Genomic DNA, 16,498 nt, shown 5'->3' with positions numbered 1-16,498 from the left:
GTCTCTGGCCTATATGGTAAGGGAAAGACATTGCTGTAAGCCTTTGGCCCAGTCCTCCTCTGTCAGGGCGGGAATGTCCCTTCGCCACACATACAGCCTAGTTGTATGCAGGGCGACCTTGCAAGTAGACATGTGCAGTTTTTTAAGTTACGAATACGTTTTCCGTTATTTTTCGTTATTTTCGTTGATTCGGTAACCAACGAATGAACGAACGGCTTAGCTAAAATTATAACGAATAACGATATTTCCCTAGTTAACGAATATGGAAAACAACGAATATACGAAACTGTTAAATGTAAAAAAGCAGAAACAACGAAAGAAAAAATGAACGAAAACACAGAATTAACGAAAACACCGAACACCCCCCATAAAATCATAATTACGAAAAAATAAACGAAAATGCAAACTTACTATTACTAATAGTCGAATAACGAAATGAAAACAACTAAAATGCCGAACAAAGAATAAAATACGAAAATCGAATCTAACGAAAAATAACTTACGAATCTTCGTAAAACGTAAATGAAAACAACGAATTTTAATAAATAAGGTAATTTCAGTTTCGTTTCTCCTAAAATACTTCTGGACATTGACCAATAGCCACTAAGCCCTGTCCCTTCCCCTGAAGAGGTTTGTTCCTTCCCCCAATGAGCTTCTTTCTCATTATCTAGTGGCTCCTTGACCTTGTGTCTTTTTCTAGGCTAGACTGCATTTCATTCCATCCAGAGTCCAGATAGGGTGTCTTTGGGTAGGTTGCACCGGTTTTGTGGATCTTAGAGCTAATTTGTAGTTGTTATAGAGAACTTCTTAAGCATACTCTAGATTCTCATTCCTAGATTTGTAATTGTAAATATCTCTGACATATTTTAGTTTTCTCCTACGTCAGACTGCATTCTAGACAGGGTGTGTGTGGTGTTGGATTTGTGACTCAGTGACTCACTCATTGGTGACACTTAGAAATTATACATTTATACTTATTATGCAGTGCTCACTGATTACTATTCATTTTTTCTCATATTTTCTGCAGTTATTTTTTCCCCTTTTGTGAGACAGTGTAGGACTGTGTTTTATTATCTTGCCTATATATTTTTTTTACTTTAGCATAGCCACCAGTGCCATTATAGTCTAGTACTAGGCCAGCCCAGGCAGCAGCCAGTACTCTACTAAGATATAAATGGTGGTGGTAGAAGTTGATTAGTAGAGCTTTGTTGCATTTTAATCCTGACCAATTGTGTAAGGCCTGATAAATCAACAATCATACTCCGTCCTCAATACCTTTATTTTTCAGAATACATTATCATTTGTATTTTTTTCTGAAAAAAAACACAATAATAATATTTCTAATATAAAAAATTTTTGTACTTTTCCCACTTATTCTCACATTCTCACCATGAGGAAAGCAACAGAGGAAAAAGTTGAGTGTGACACAGCAACAACAACTTCTGAATATAGGCCAACTGTAACCCCAGATGTTTTTTACAAGACATGCCGGTCACGGGCAGTTCCTGCAAAGGTTGTTGCTAGTGTCCATAATTTTAGGCAGCCAAAACTTGAAATTTTACAGCTTGAGGAGGAGCAAATTGCTCAGCCTCCAGATGTAAAAACAGCACACAATATATTGGAAACAGATAATAGCAGCATCTTTTTTCATTCTCATAGTTCAGTATCTAATCCTAATCCAAGTAGGCACCTGGCAGAACAGGATGCTGCTAAAGTAGAATTACCTGAGAGTCTGACCCTTGAAGGCCTTGACCTTGAAGGAATTGATTTAGATTTTAATATAGAGGATAATGCACAACTTGTAAACCAAATTCATGAGGATATTATATCTATGAGTCCTTACTCCTCTGCCCCTGAGTCCCCTCTGTTATTTCCCGACTCCTCACCTTCAAAAAAAAAATTGCCTGCACCATTACAAACCTCTTCAGGCTTAGTTGTTTTGCCTAAATGTCTTTCATATCCAAGTAGTGCAACTGCCACCATTGTTAGTCCACCAAATTCCTCCAAAGACACGGAAGCTGCACATACCCATCAGCCAGAGGCAATTGTAAAACAATCCTCACCGGCCACTGGGAACCGCAGATCAAAAATATGGGAACATTTTGTTACTGTTGGTGACGGGCGCATGGTGAAATGCAAATTATGTGGCAGGGAAGTGAGCCGTGGGAGAGACATAGCCCATTTAACCAATGCCGGGATGAATTACCATTTCCGTGCACACCATACACCGGTGCTGCTGAGAGAAGAAAGTGGAGTTGCAGCTCCACCTAGTAAAAAGAGAGGAAGCAGCAACACTACTGCTGCCATTAACCCCAAAAGGCTCAACAAGGGGCAGGAAGATGAAGGGACTTCTTGTGTAGTTGACACATGTCGCCCCATTCCTTTACAGCAGCCCACGCTGCAACAATTTCCCAGTTTCCAATCAAGGGGTATGTCTCGTCAACAGTCCCTTAAAATCACCCGTCTGATAGGGGAACTTATAGCAGTTGGGGGAGCACCCTTTAATATAGTTGAAGGACATACATTTAAAAACCTCATGAAGGTGGTTGCACCTCACTATGTTCTCCCCTGCCGTACTACCTTTAGTAGGAAAATTGTACCCTCTTTATATAATTCCTGTGTTGGATTACTGAAAGAGGAGCTGGGCAGAGCAGCTGGCCAGTCTGTCCATTTTACTACAGACTTGTGGAGCGCTCCCAGTGGGCAACATGCCTTTTTGTCATTGACGGCTCACTGGTGGCAGCCCAAGGAGTCACAACCAAACAAACCAAAAGCAGGAATGAGAAGCACAGGTGCTAAGGCAGCAGAACCTCCTGAGCATGGGCAACGCACATTCTTGTTGCATGCTGAAGTCATGGACGACCAGCACACTGCTGTAAATATTTTACGTGCACTTCAGAAAATGGTGGCGCAGTGGCTTGGGGAGGAGTCAGGCACACGGGCAAAGATGGGCTTTATAGTCACTGATGCTGCAGCAAACATGCTCAAGGCAGTGCGAGATGGCAGATTTGTTGGCATTCGTTGCTCTGCACACGCCCTGCATCTCGTTGTGAAGTCTGCTTTGGACGATGAAAGTGAAACATCAAAATTGTCTGCTATCTTAGACAGTTGTAGAAAAATAGCAGCCCATTTTCATCGTAGTGTGAAAGACAGTCACATACTCAGACTTGAGCAGAGTAAGGCTTGCGTTCCACAGCACCGCTTGAAGGTAGATGTAGCCACCCGTTGGAACTCCACTTTGGAGATGCTCGAACGTATCATGGAACAGCAAAAGCCAATACACGCCATGTCAAATGAACATGTTATTGGTGTAGCAAGGCCAATAAGCAGGGAGGAGTGGAAAATAATTAGTCAGGTGGTGGCTGTGCTTAGCCACTTCCGAGATGTAACAGAAAAATTGAGCCTAGAGAATGCAAGTCTGGCTCAAGTAATCCCTCTCTACATCTATCTTATCACTAAGATGGATGGCTTTCTAAACAAAAGCGAGCCCTTGCCTGGCGGCATAGTTCAAGATGTAGCTGCAATTATAAAGAGACTGAGGGGACAATTGAATAGAAGGATGAACGAGCTCATAGAGGCATGCCCTGAGCTAATGCTTGCCTCTATGTGCGATCCACGCATTAAAGGAAAAATGGCAATAATTCAGAGTTCCCTTACCACCTATAGGGATCTATTAATTCAGAGGGTTTTTGACAGTCACCGAAAATTGTTTAGGCCGGCAGAGGGTGAAGAGGAAGAAGATCAGGAGGAGCCTGATAGTGACATTGTGCCACCATCACCTACTGTTATTAGTACAACCACTGCTGAGCATTCCACTAGAAGACCTGACGTTTGGAGTTTGGCATTACATACTTTAGTTGGACCCACAAAAATGCCCACCATGAAAAGAAGCATTGTGTCAGATCATGTTAAATTATACTTGTCTGAACCCCATTTGGCCTCCACTACAGATCCATTAGAGTATTGGGATGAGAAAAGGGGTATTTGGCCTGCTCTTTCTGTGGTGGCACAAGAGCTACTTTCTTGCCCCCCGACCTCTGTGCAAAGTGAGCGTGTATTTTCTATCACAGGAAATATTCTGTGCCCACAGAGGTCCCAGCTGGCCCCACAGCTGATGGAGCAGATGGCATTTCTGAAAGTCAATCTTCCAAAGCTGGGCTACCCAGAACTAAGCTTTACAACAGAATAATTCTAATTATACTACTTCTTAAGTTCTTATGTTTATCAAATCGATAAAGATATTGTTAATAATTTACCTGTTCCAAGTATAGATGGCGATGCCAAAAAATAAATACAACAAAACCAAATATAGTGCATGTCATGATATACTGTATGTACCAAAAGTAATGTTACATGAATACAATATACGATAAAGTATCAATCACAATGTAGATACAGCAAGCATGAGAAGCTGTGATCAGCCACAGTCTATATAATTCAAAGATTTATTTTTTGTTGGGTGGGCAACATTGATTACCTCAACATTTTATTTACTATTTTTTTTTATAATTTCCTGACCCCAGGCCCCCCCCCAAATAATTCAGAGGTTGTAAACATGAAAAAAGAGTTTATACTGTAAGGGTGATCCTAGCTTGTTAGGCTCTCAATCTCTAACTTTGAGATTTTAGCTTTTGAAATACAAATATTTAATAATGTGGTTGCAAGCCCACTTTAAATAAAATACAAAAATAAAATACGTGCAAGACAAAGGCAAATACCTGCATACTATATCATAATGAGCTAGTATGCATAGCATACTAGCTCATTATGTAATACCACTGATCGGCGAAAACCTCGCTGCGGTGGCCGACACAACGGCTGGCGACATGTAATCCCGCTGTTAAACGTGCAGGTTTAGCGTCTCTGGGCAATCACAGCGCAAAACCCCGAAGTAACTCCGGGCCTACATGCTGCTGCCCGATGATGTGTCGGCCACTGCAGCGGGGGCTTTGATCGCAGGTGAGTATTACATAATCAGCTTCTATGCTATGCACGCAGGTCTGCCAGTCCTGGCATGACCACCTTAAGAAAATGCACGATCGTTCTAAATTATCCCCTAAACCATGAATGGAGGTATTTCAAGCACCTACATACAGGTAAGCATTAATATAGTCTTCCAGGTAGCTAAAAGTACTATATATTTATTCATTTCTGTTGATATATCTATTTTGAATCCTGACATGCACTATGTTTGTTTTTGTTGATTTTATTATTTCCCATCACATCTTACAACTTGCAAACGTTTGAATTGAAGTAGATCTATGCATAAGGGTAATAATAATAATAATAATAATAATAATAATAATAATAATAATTAATAAATAATAATAGTTTTTGTTTACATTCACAAATCCAATATCTACTACCACCGTTTGCAAGAATTTTATCAACCCAAGCTGGGGTTAGTTTGTTTATTTTTCATTCGTTTTTGGAGTAATGTTTTGACTCCTTGGCTCTGAAATTAAGCCACAAAAAAAAAAAGCTACCATTCCATAAAGAAACCTACTCCACAATTCCACGGCTCGCAATACTCCCACAAACACTGGGGCTCTCCTCCTACTGTGCTCTTGCTGCAGTGCAGACTGCTGCCACCTGCCCTCAAAGAAGAAATATTACAGTTCACGTTTGGAAGACATCTCACCACACTATGGATTTAATCCTGGTTAAGTATGTTGCCTGTGGCACCCTTAAACACGTGAGTGGCTTATCAATTTTCCCCTACTCACCTTCCATCATTCCATTAATTATTTCTTCTAATTTATATCCCTCTCTCTTTTTTTGCAGTTGCAATTTACTGACGTCATGTCTCACATGCATGCCTAACATTGGACCTGGATGTGGATGAGGAGGAAGCAAATAGAAAAACACATGAGGTTTTTTCAGCACTTCATAGTAAGTATTAAGACTAAGAGTAAACCCCACTTAGGATGTTATAATGATATACTTGTATGACTTTTTTTTTTAAATAAATCACATTTATTTGTCATTGTGTGTGAGTGAGTATGGGGTTAGTCTGTGTGTTTAAGGGTCAATGTGAGTATGTCTGTGTTTTTCTGTGATTAAGTGTCTGGGTCAGTCTGGCTTTGTTTACAAGGCACTTCATTTATTGGCCAGTGTGTCTGTCAGTTAAAGTGTGTGTCGTCTTTATGGGTCAGTGTGTGTCACTGTGTATATGTATATTTTAAGTGGGTGTGAGTAAGTATATTGGTGTGTGTCATGGAATGCATAATGTGCAAAAATGTTATTTTGATGTATATATGGAATACAGTTGTGTTACTTATTTTAGGTTTTTTGACATCGAAATAATTTCTTCTATGCCATTGTCAGTGTATCACCTCCACACTTCCCAGAGCTACAAATCTAAACTCATGCTTTATCTTGGCCCTGGTATTTTGATTCCATTCTGACCACCAGGGATCTGAATGCTGCTCAGCTCCATGCAAGGTAAGAACAGGGAGACTGGGAACTGTATTATCTTTTGGAATAGTGATTAAAATTCCATTGCAGCGAAAGCAGATATTTTCTCATTAGTTTACCGATCGGCAGGGATGGACTGGCCATTGGGACTACAGGGAGTTTCCCGGTGGACCGATGGCTCAGTGGGCCGGCTTCAGTGACAGCAGACCGCCGCCCCCCTCAGCTCCTCTGTCTCTCCCTACCCACAGCGCTCACCTGGGGGGGAACAAAGAAGCAGAGGGAGGACCAGAGGAGCAAGGGGGGACGACAGAGGAGCATGGGGGAGGGGACGGACAGCTGATTTAACAGCTATGGCCTGGGAGTTTCTCACTTCTGCCTAATCTTGTCCCATAAGGGGGGGGGCACCAAACTGATTCTTTGCCCCGGGTGAAATAATGTCTAGCTTCCCCAGTGGTACTGCCTAATAAAGTAGAACGGCTAGGGGCTAGTGAAGGGGGAGAGGGGGCTTGGGTGGCCGGGGGGGGGGGGGTTGCGGGAGTTGTCCTGTCAAAGTGGGCCAGTCTGGATGAAGTCCAGGGCCAAATTTTTGTCCCAGTCCATCCCTGCCGATCGGGTACATTCTCTGCCTAACTCAGCTCTGCTGCATACCATTTGAAGATACAAAATTGCAAAATGCCTCCACGTGTCTTTACAAGATGTGATAGTGGGATACATGTTTTTCCCTAATGTCTACTTATATTGTCCTCCGCTACCTCCCTAGCCCCTCGGTCTATAATTTTTCACCCTGGCTATCTTATTCCAGTATCCACACTCCCACTGCTGTTAGTATCCCCCCCCCCCTGCTTCCTGTGTTGTTTTACTGTCCAGTGTCCACTAACAGTGGGGAAACATTAAAATATAAATGAATAGTTTAAGGTAGACTGTGTGGGCCAGATTCACATAGAAGAGCGGCGGCGTAACGTATCATCTACGTTACACCGCCGCAATTTTTCATCGCAAGTACTTGCACTTGCGATGCAAACCTACGCCGGCGGCCTCCGGCGCAAGGCGGGACAATTTAAATGGGCGTGTGCCATTTAAATTAGGCGCGCTCCCGCGCCGGACCTACCGCGCATGCTCCGTTTCCGAACTCCCGTCGTGCATTGCGCGCCGTGACGTAATTTTTTCGAACGGCGACGCGCGTAGCGTAATTCCGTATTACTGGACGGCTTACGCAAACGACGTTATTTTTAAAATTTCAACTCGGGAACGACGGCCATACTTTTAGACAGCAATACGCTTGCTGACTAAAGTTAGGGCACCAAAAAAAAAAGACTAACTTTGCGACGTGAAACTGTGGGAATGGAGTTGGGTGTATAGGATTTTACTGTGTTTTTTATTTTTGTTTTTTTATTTTTTGTGGTTGAACTGGATGGACTTGTGTCTTTTTTCAACCTGACTAACTATGTAACTATGTAACTATGTAACGCGAAAAAACCGCCGTCGATCGCCGTAACTCCTAATTTGCATACCCGGCGCTGGTTTACGACGCAAACTCCCCCCCAGCGGCGGCCGCGGTATTGCATCTTAAGATCCGACAGTGTAAAACAATTACAGCTGTCGGATCTTATGGCTATCTATAGCATAGATAGAACAACAGATACAACGGCGAATCAGCAGATACGCCGTCGTATCTACTCTGTGAATCTGGCCCTTAGAGTTTGAAGTTCGGAATAAAATACTATTGTGTGTGGGAAATGAATACATAATAATTTAGCAGATAATGTGATGATGTATATAAATAAATAATAATAATAATAATAATATTAGACCAAAAATAGTTTTATATTCACAAAAAAAAAAATATTTTCATAGAAATTACAAACACACATGCTGGGTAGGTGTAACTTGGCAGCATAAGAAAACGTTTCTACCAAAATCAAGGAACAGTAAAAAGATCGATTCTGCATAATAATTTGCGATGAGATGGGCAGAGGAAGGTCTAGCCTTCATTTTTCAAAACGTCTTTGTTGGTTATATGTTCATCGTAGCTCCCAGGCATTGGAGCAATGTGTCTGGAAATATCTTCAAGTAAACAAAATATACTCTGTCCAATGCCTAATTGTGTTGTTGGCTTGCCCGGGCCAAAATTATTTCAAAACTCTCAGTTTGCTGCCTGCTCAACTGATGGGTAAGCCGGGTAAGCCTTTTGACCTTTCGTTGTAGTTTTCGGTTGTCACACCTTAATTCTATAAGCTCCCTCAGAATGATCTCCTGCACAGTTGGGAAAGGCGGTACAGCAGTAGGTGGCATCAGGGCATGGGGTGGCTGAATGAATGAACCTTGTCCTCTGTGCTCCTCCTCTGGGCCGGGGGAGAAATCAGGAGTCTGGGGAATGATAGGGGTAATCTCTGGCTGAATCTCCAGCCTCTCCAAAAGAAGAACAGGAGAGTGCGGGCTGCACTGTACTCTCCTCTCAGGGTGGTATTGCTGATCTGAAATAGATAAGATAGGCAAAGTTTGATGAATGATGAAAGCGTTCATAGTAATGAATTTATTCAGATTAGACTTTTATGTAGTAGTAATATTGAATAATGGAGCAAATGAAAGATTGAGTTGGGGAGGGGGGATAAGTTGTATTAATGATTGAGAGAAAACAAAAAATCAATTTAAACTTATTTAGGTAAATCTACACATTGCATTTATATCCTAAAGTTAAAAAAATTTAAAAGGTTATTTAATAAAATAACCTTTATAGAAGTAAATAAATACAATATAAAAATTGCAGAAACAGAAAATGCCTTAAACAGAAAATCTTTTTTCTTTATTAGATAACATATTTATCAGCATATGACACGCACATTTAACTCCTGAAAAGCTTTCTGTTAAAGACGGAAGAAAGAGTGAAGATAATGTTGAAGATAAAGTTCTTAAAGGGTCCCAGTAGGTTGCAGGTAAAAAGGGCATATGTCTTCTAAATTTATTATCGTAGTATTTTTGATATCCTACTGCAAAAACCTTTGTAGCGCTTTTATACCCACTAAAAGATAAAAAAATACCTGTAAAGCAAAGGCATAATGAGCTAGTATGCACAGCATACTAGCTCATTATGAGCTAATAACCTTGTAAGTAATTTAGTGTGCCGTGCTAGGTTTGCAGGGCGAATATCTTCTAAACCATACAGGTTATAGAGATATTATGTATAGATATTATAGGCTTAACGGTAGTTTAAAAAAAAAGCGCAAAAGAGCTGTTGAACACCTTTCAATAAGGGCTACTAAATTCAAAATCATTAAAAGAACCAAAGGCAGAAAAAAAATTTCAACACGGTGGAGTTCAGCAAAAAATCTTTGTGATAGGAATGAATCTCTGACATCACAGCCACTCTCATTTATTTCCACAGTTTGCGCAGTCCTCCTTGATATATCAATCCCCCTTCAAATCACAGTGTCCCTTTCACAGTCACGTTCTAAAGGTATGAGGTGTCATTTTTGTACGAATTTTTAAATTGAACTTTTAGGTGTATTACATGAAAATGCCTATGTGTAAATAGGGTACATGATGATAATGGAGTTAGTGCTGTGTCCTGTTTCTTCCCAGATCATGCACTTACCCTGAGGAGGAGCAATGGTCCTGCCAGAAGCCGATGCTGGAGGGTCTTGAATGCAGCTTTCTGTTAAAGACGGAAGAAAGAGTGAAGATAATGTTGAAGATAAAGTTCTTAAAGGGTCCCAGTAGGTTGCAGGTAAAAAGGGCATATGTCTTCTAAATTTATTATCGTAGTATTTTTGATATCCTACTGCAAAAACCTTTGTAGCGCTTTTATACCCACTAAAAGATAAAAAAATACCTGTAAAGCAAAGGCATAATGAGCTAGTATGCACAGCATACTAGCTCATTATGAGCTAATAACCTTGTAAGTAATTTAGTGTGCCGTGCTAGGTTTGCAGGGCGAATATCTTCTAAACCATACAGGTTATAGAGATATTATGTATAGATATTATAGGCTTAACGGTAGTTTAAAAAAAAAGCGCAAAAGAGCTGTTGAACACCTTTCAATAAGGGCTACTAAATTCAAAATCATTAAAAGAACCAAAGGCAGAAAAAAAATTTCAACACGGTGGAGTTCAGCAAAAAATCTTTGTGATAGGAATGAATCTCTGACATCACAGCCACTCTCATTTATTTCCACAGTTTGCGCAGTCCTCCTTGATATATCAATCCCCCTTCAAATCACAGTGTCCCTTTCACAGTCACGTTCTAAAGGTATGAGGTGTCATTTTTGTACGAATTTTTAAATTGAACTTTTAGGTGTATTACATGAAAATGCCTATGTGTAAATAGGGTACATGATGATAATGGAGTTAGTGCTGTGTCCTGTTTCTTCCCAGATCATGCACTTACCCTGAGGAGGAGCAATGGTCCTGCCAGAAGCCGATGCTGGAGGGTCTTGAATGCAGCTTTCTGTTAAAGACGGAAGAAAGAGTGAAGAGTCAAGGTAATGTTCATGAAAAAGTCAACAGCTGTATTTACAATTTTTGCCTGAGATATGTCGTATAACTACAATATTTTCTACTATGAAATCAAATATTCAACCAAAAATGGACTGAGGAAATGTAAAATATAATCAGAAGTTGCTGATGTGTTAAAACAGATGTTACATTTCTGGCAATTTTTAAGATTAACAAAATATATGTAAAATATGCTATCAAGTATCTACATATCATTTACTACAACCCCCATATACATAGTACCAGGGCTAAATTAGCTACTAGCCAGGCCTCAAGGGTTACTAGCCAACAGTTAGTTGCCACACCCAACCCTTAGCTTGCCCCACCCCTAATTCAACCCCTAAACACGCCCTCATAAATTATCTCATTAAATGACACAAAATTGTTTTATGCAGAATAAAATATTAAAAAAAAATATTAACACCAACTTTATCCAAAACCACCAATGAAGCCTGCCTGTGCCCACCTATGTAGCCTGTGCCCACCAATGCACCCTGTGCCCACCATGCAGCCTACATGTGCTGCAGGTAAAGAGCGATAAACGCTTTCATTTCAATTGATGTTTTCCCGCTACTAAACAGCCCTGCCCCATGGCCAGGAAACTTTAATTTACAGATCGCCCGTCCTGGGATTGGACAGGATAAAAGTCCCGGAGGAGGGGATGTATGTGGCAGCAAGCGGCGGGGAACACGGCAATGTCAAATCAAAGCTGTTATCGATGTGTTCTCCTCTCTCTTCCCCCCCTGTGATCGATGAGAGAAGGACTCCCTTTCAAACTATGCTGTTGGCGGAGCTCTCACCCCTTTCTCGGCATCCCTCAAAATCTAGTCACAAAATGAAAGCAGGCAAGTTTGAATTTGGAAGGGTGCATACATACTACTACTATACCCACCTTTTGATTTAAAAATCACATTTCTTACATCAGCTTCCTCAGAAGCTGATGTAACCTTCAGAACCTTCAGAACCTGATCAGAACCTTCACATGACAGTTTCCCCTTCACAATTATGTTCTGATCTGAACCCCCTTCACAGTGGTAAATTTCACCCACCTTCACAGCACATGTGAACAGCTGTGTTCTCTGTCCCACCCTGCAACTTGACCCACCTTCACCTAACAGCCCCACGCAGCTCTGCCCCCGTCACAATTCAGCATCCACAGCTCTGACCTTGCTACCTTGCTTGGGCACACAGAACCGTAGACACAATAAATACTATAGTGGGTGGAGCAGAAGTTGCTGAAGTTATCCAGCATAATGTTGTTTGTTAGGGCCGCATAGCAACCAACCAATCACCTGCTGGTTAATTTTAAAAAGTTCTCTTCAGCTGCTCTATTGCTGCCCACTATTTTGCATTGCTATTTTTTCGGCTCACTGTGCATAACGAGCCTTCTGCTCTCGACTGTGATAGTGAAAGCTGAGTAGCCAGGGAGACAGAAACGGCACCTAATTGTCTCAACTGTGACGGTCTGCATGGCACAGTGACTTGGTCCAAGTAGTAAATAGCAGTTCATTAGATATCCTTTGTGTTGGGTACTCACCACCAGAATGTTGTTGATAGGATGTACTTGGAGTTGGAGCTGATCCTTCCAAGGATGATGTTTCTTGATCTGGAAAACATGAATGTAAAAAAATAAAAATAAAAGTCATACATGTGTAGTCATCATAAACAATAAGATAGCTTTACAAATATATTATAACTGCAATATATATAAATTATAATGATATATTTAATTTTCCTCACCACCAGCTCTATGATTTTGACCCCTGCTGCTGAATCCAGGGACATCCTCTGCCAGAAGGACATCTCTTAGCTCCGCCTCCCACTCTCGCAACTTGATAGGCTTTCCTCGGTTTTGTCCTAGTCGAAGCCTCTGCATCTTCTTTGTAACCGTTGCCCGACAATCATAGAACCTGCAAATGTACATAAACATTACAATTACATTAATAAAAAAACAAATACTTAGATTAATGTTTTTTGAAAACCACATTTCTTTTCACATTGTGATGGTTATATGTATACTGTTCAGCATGTGGCTGTGACAAATAAATTTTTTGGTTACGTTGAACTGTTACTTTTTTGTTATTGACTACAAAACTGTGTATTTTTTACACAAGAGTGAAAGAATATTTTAATATTAATTACCTGTGTCTGACGCCATTGGTGGGCCTGTGAAACTTGGAGACCGCATTCACGGAGTCCCGGACTCGTTCCCAGGCTGCTGACTTCTCAGATGCTGGCACGGATTGGCAGAAGAGTGTCACTTTTTCTTTTGATACTGCAGCAACCAATGCAGCATTCTCCTCTTTGGTATATATGGGTCCCCTTGATTTCTGTCTCTTGGTTCGCTTGTTCTGCTGCACATCTGAGTCCGCACTATCTGACATAGGAGGGGCCACATGTCTCCTTTCTTTGCCATGCTCCCGCTCCACTACACCTCCACATTCCCTTCCATGCCTCGGCTTCACTCCACACCAATCCTCCCCTCCCCGCCTCCTCTCCCCTCCATGCCTTTCCTCCACTACCCTCCTCTCCTCCCTTTCACGCCTCTTCTCTCCTCCACGCCTTTCCTCCACTACCCTCCTCTCCTCCCTTTCACGCCTCCTCTCTCCTCCACGCCTTTCCTCCACTACGCTCCTCTCCTCCACTCCACTACTCTCCTCCACGCCACTCCTCTCTTCCCCTCCATGCCTCCTCTTCTCTCCATGCCTCCTCTTCTCTCCATGCCTCCTCTTCCCTCCATGCCTACTCTCCCCTCCATGCCTCTCCTCGACTCTACTCCTCTCCTCTCCTCCACACCTGTCCTCCACTCCACTCCTCTCTTCCCCTCCACGCCTCCTCTTCCCTCCATGCCTCTTCTCCCCTCCATGCCTCTCCTCCACCACACTCATCTCATCTGCTCCACACCTCTCCTCCACTTCACTCTCAGTCACACCAACAAGTCTCACATCAACACACTGACTAACACCAACATTCTCACTCTCAGTCTCAACACTCACATGTCCATTCTCACTCCTATACATGATTTTAATTGCCCAAAAGATAGCAAACCAGTGAAACCACCACACAAAAACAAGTCGAAATTCGACAAGCCCACCTCTGCCCTGCTCTCTGTTCCTCCCTCGCCAAACCACGCACTCATACACCGTCTCAAAATGGAGTCCAGGGGCGGAGGCTATAAGCCGCGCATCGAAAACGAAAGTAAAGTATGACATTTTCGAATGGTTAAGATTTGCTGCGATGTACTTACGAAAGTACGAATGATTTACAACACACATTAGCAGCGTTAGCGGAGCAATTCTGACACATTGCGTAAAATAACGAATTAAGGCCCGATTACAAATTTACTCAAACAATCTTACGAAAGTAATAATCAGTCAGTATCAGTAAGACCGTCAAGTAGTCTATCGCAGCCAAGTTAGATTTACAAAATTACAATGAGTAGTGTGTTGAATCAACGTAAAATGTATTTTAACTGAATTACGAATGCACTAAGATCTACTAAAGCACGTTTTTACAATCGAATGAAACAAGACACGAAAATACGAATGATGATAAAACAACGAAGATCTATTTCCTACGAAAATACGAATGCGGCACGATGGTAAATATAATGTAAATACGAATCTAAAAAAACGAAAAATATACCAACGTAAAAACGAATAAACAAATAAATTCATTCAAAAAATACGAACGAAGCAGAATACAAAACATAACGAAAATACGAATCTCGATTCAACGAAAAATAAACTAACAAAAAAAAACGGAAACGGAAAAAAGAGTGTTACGAAAATACTAAAGAGTACGAATACGATAACTAACGTCTTACGAAATTACGACTCGTTACGAATCACGATAAACGAACAGAAACGAAACAGAAATAAACGAAAATTTTTGCTGTGCACATGTCTACTTGCAAGTAATGCCGCGTACACATGCTCGGTTCGTCCATCAGTGAAAAAACTAGGAACTTGTTTTAAAATTATCTGATGGTTAAAAAAACGATAGAAAAAAACGATCGTCTGTGGGCACGTCCATCGGTTAAAAATCCACGCATGCTCAGAATCAAGCCGATGCATGCTTGGAAGCATTGAACTTAATTTTTCTCAGCACGTCGTTGTGTTTTACATCACCGCATTCTGACACGATCGGATGGTGTGTAGGCAAGACTGATGGAAGTCAGCTTCATCGGATATCTGATGAAAAAATCCATCAGACCGTTTTCATCGGATGAACCGATCGTGTGTACAGGGCATAAGTCTCAAGTATATGGAGGACAAAGTACGGTCAATCTCAGCAGCCTCCCAAGAGGGACTCAAACGAGTGCACAGGAGAATTTGGTCCTTATGGCATGCCTGAGTTGCATGTACCTGAAGCACATCCACGGTGGTAGGTGAAATTGCAATTTAAGCTCAGCCAGGAAAAGGATGCGACCACAGGCATGACGTGACTTAACTTGGTAATCTGAAGTCTAGTCCACACCTGGAGGTCAGGTACAGACCTAAGGTGAGGTAAAGAGGGGTTGCCCCAGAGCGGGGTGTGGGGAGAAATGGTACCCGTCTCACTGATATATTGAGTAACCTGTTTCCAGGCCAGCAATGTTGTCTTCATGGGAGCAGTCACCAGGGGGCTATACTTAGGCCCACGATACACAAGATTGCTAAGCTCAGAATAGGATCTCAAGGTGGCTGCCTCTAATTTTACCGCCGGGTTGGAAAAATCTTGAGCGAACCACCAACCCACCGTAACCAGTTGTGCAGCCCAGTAATATTTTTTGAAATGTGGGAGGGACAGCCCACCCTCGATCAGAGACATATGCAACTTAGTCTTTGCCACTCGGGGGACCGAACCCGCCCAAATGAATGAGGAGATTACTTAATCTAGTAAAAAAAGCAGCAGGGATAGGGACCAGGGAGTTCCAAATGACATAAAGAAATTTGGGGAAGATAAGGTATTTTGACAAGGTTAACTCGTCCCACTGGGGTGAGAGGAAGGATCTTCCATACATTGCATTTACAAATGAGGTGTTGGAGGACAGGATAAACATTGTCATCTAAGTACTTCAGTGGGTCCCTCTGAATGTGGATACACAGGTATTTAAATTCAGAGTAAGTGAAGTTGAGGGTCCACCAATCCAATCCCCACGGACAATGGGAACAGGAGCAATTTATCCCAATTCTCCTTTACCCCTGAGAAAACCCTGAAACTATCTATAATAGCGAGAGCCACTGGAAGAGAGCAATGAGTGTCATGCAGGTACAGCAGCATGTCGTCTGCCTACAGAGACACTTTCTCGACCGGGGGGGGGGGGAAAGAGATGCCCCGGACCTCTCTCCGGAAGTCCTCAGAAGCTCTGCCCATGGCTCAATTGCCAATACAAAGGAGGAATGGAGGTCCCTGTAAAAAGAGGCAAAGCAGGCATTTATTTCTCCAGGGTCAGATACCAACCGTCCATCAGAGTTCCTAAACAGATACTATATTTAAGGGCCTGGTAGCACACTTTTATTAAAACAGCAGAAAGCAAAATGACGGCCCAACATCATGTTTCCCACACAGGGGATCTTCTTCAGCTTCAGCAGAATACAAACACTGGA

General features: G+C 41.9%; 1 protein-coding gene and 1 long non-coding RNA gene across 5 annotated transcripts; one reads left to right on the top strand and one right to left on the bottom strand.

The window, feature by feature from the left end:
* The first annotated feature begins 5,365 nt into the window (after positions 1-5,365).
* LOC120932403 lies at positions 5,366-12,978 on the top strand. 4 transcript variants are annotated; one of them, XR_005747975.1, is made up of 7 exons: positions 5,366-5,695; positions 5,785-5,892; positions 6,287-6,444; positions 9,228-9,350; positions 9,800-9,871; positions 10,788-10,894; positions 12,654-12,978. It is a non-coding gene; the product is annotated as an uncharacterized LOC120932403 (long non-coding RNA). The 4 variants fall into 4 exon arrangements; XR_005747973.1 differs by having other exon boundaries at positions 5,366-5,892; XR_005747976.1 differs by lacking the exon at positions 9,228-9,350 and having other exon boundaries at positions 5,366-5,892.
* LOC120932402 lies at positions 8,223-13,436 on the bottom strand. Its single transcript, XM_040344746.1, has 5 exons — positions 13,050-13,436; positions 12,648-12,817; positions 12,445-12,513; positions 10,801-10,860; positions 8,223-8,891 (listed from the first exon to the last, which is right to left on the bottom strand). Exons 1-5 carry the CDS (start codon positions 13,289-13,291, stop codon positions 8,515-8,517), a joined length of 918 nt encoding a protein of 305 aa, XP_040200680.1. The 5' UTR covers positions 13,292-13,436; the 3' UTR covers positions 8,223-8,514.
* Between the last annotated feature and the right edge of the window lie 3,062 nt (positions 13,437-16,498).

The sequence above is a fragment of the Rana temporaria genome, chromosome 3, assembly GCF_905171775.1.
Source record: "Rana temporaria chromosome 3, aRanTem1.1, whole genome shotgun sequence".
Classification (NCBI taxonomy): domain Eukaryota; kingdom Metazoa; phylum Chordata; class Amphibia; order Anura; family Ranidae; genus Rana; species Rana temporaria.
This window is presented reverse-complemented; position numbering and strand designations above follow the sequence as displayed.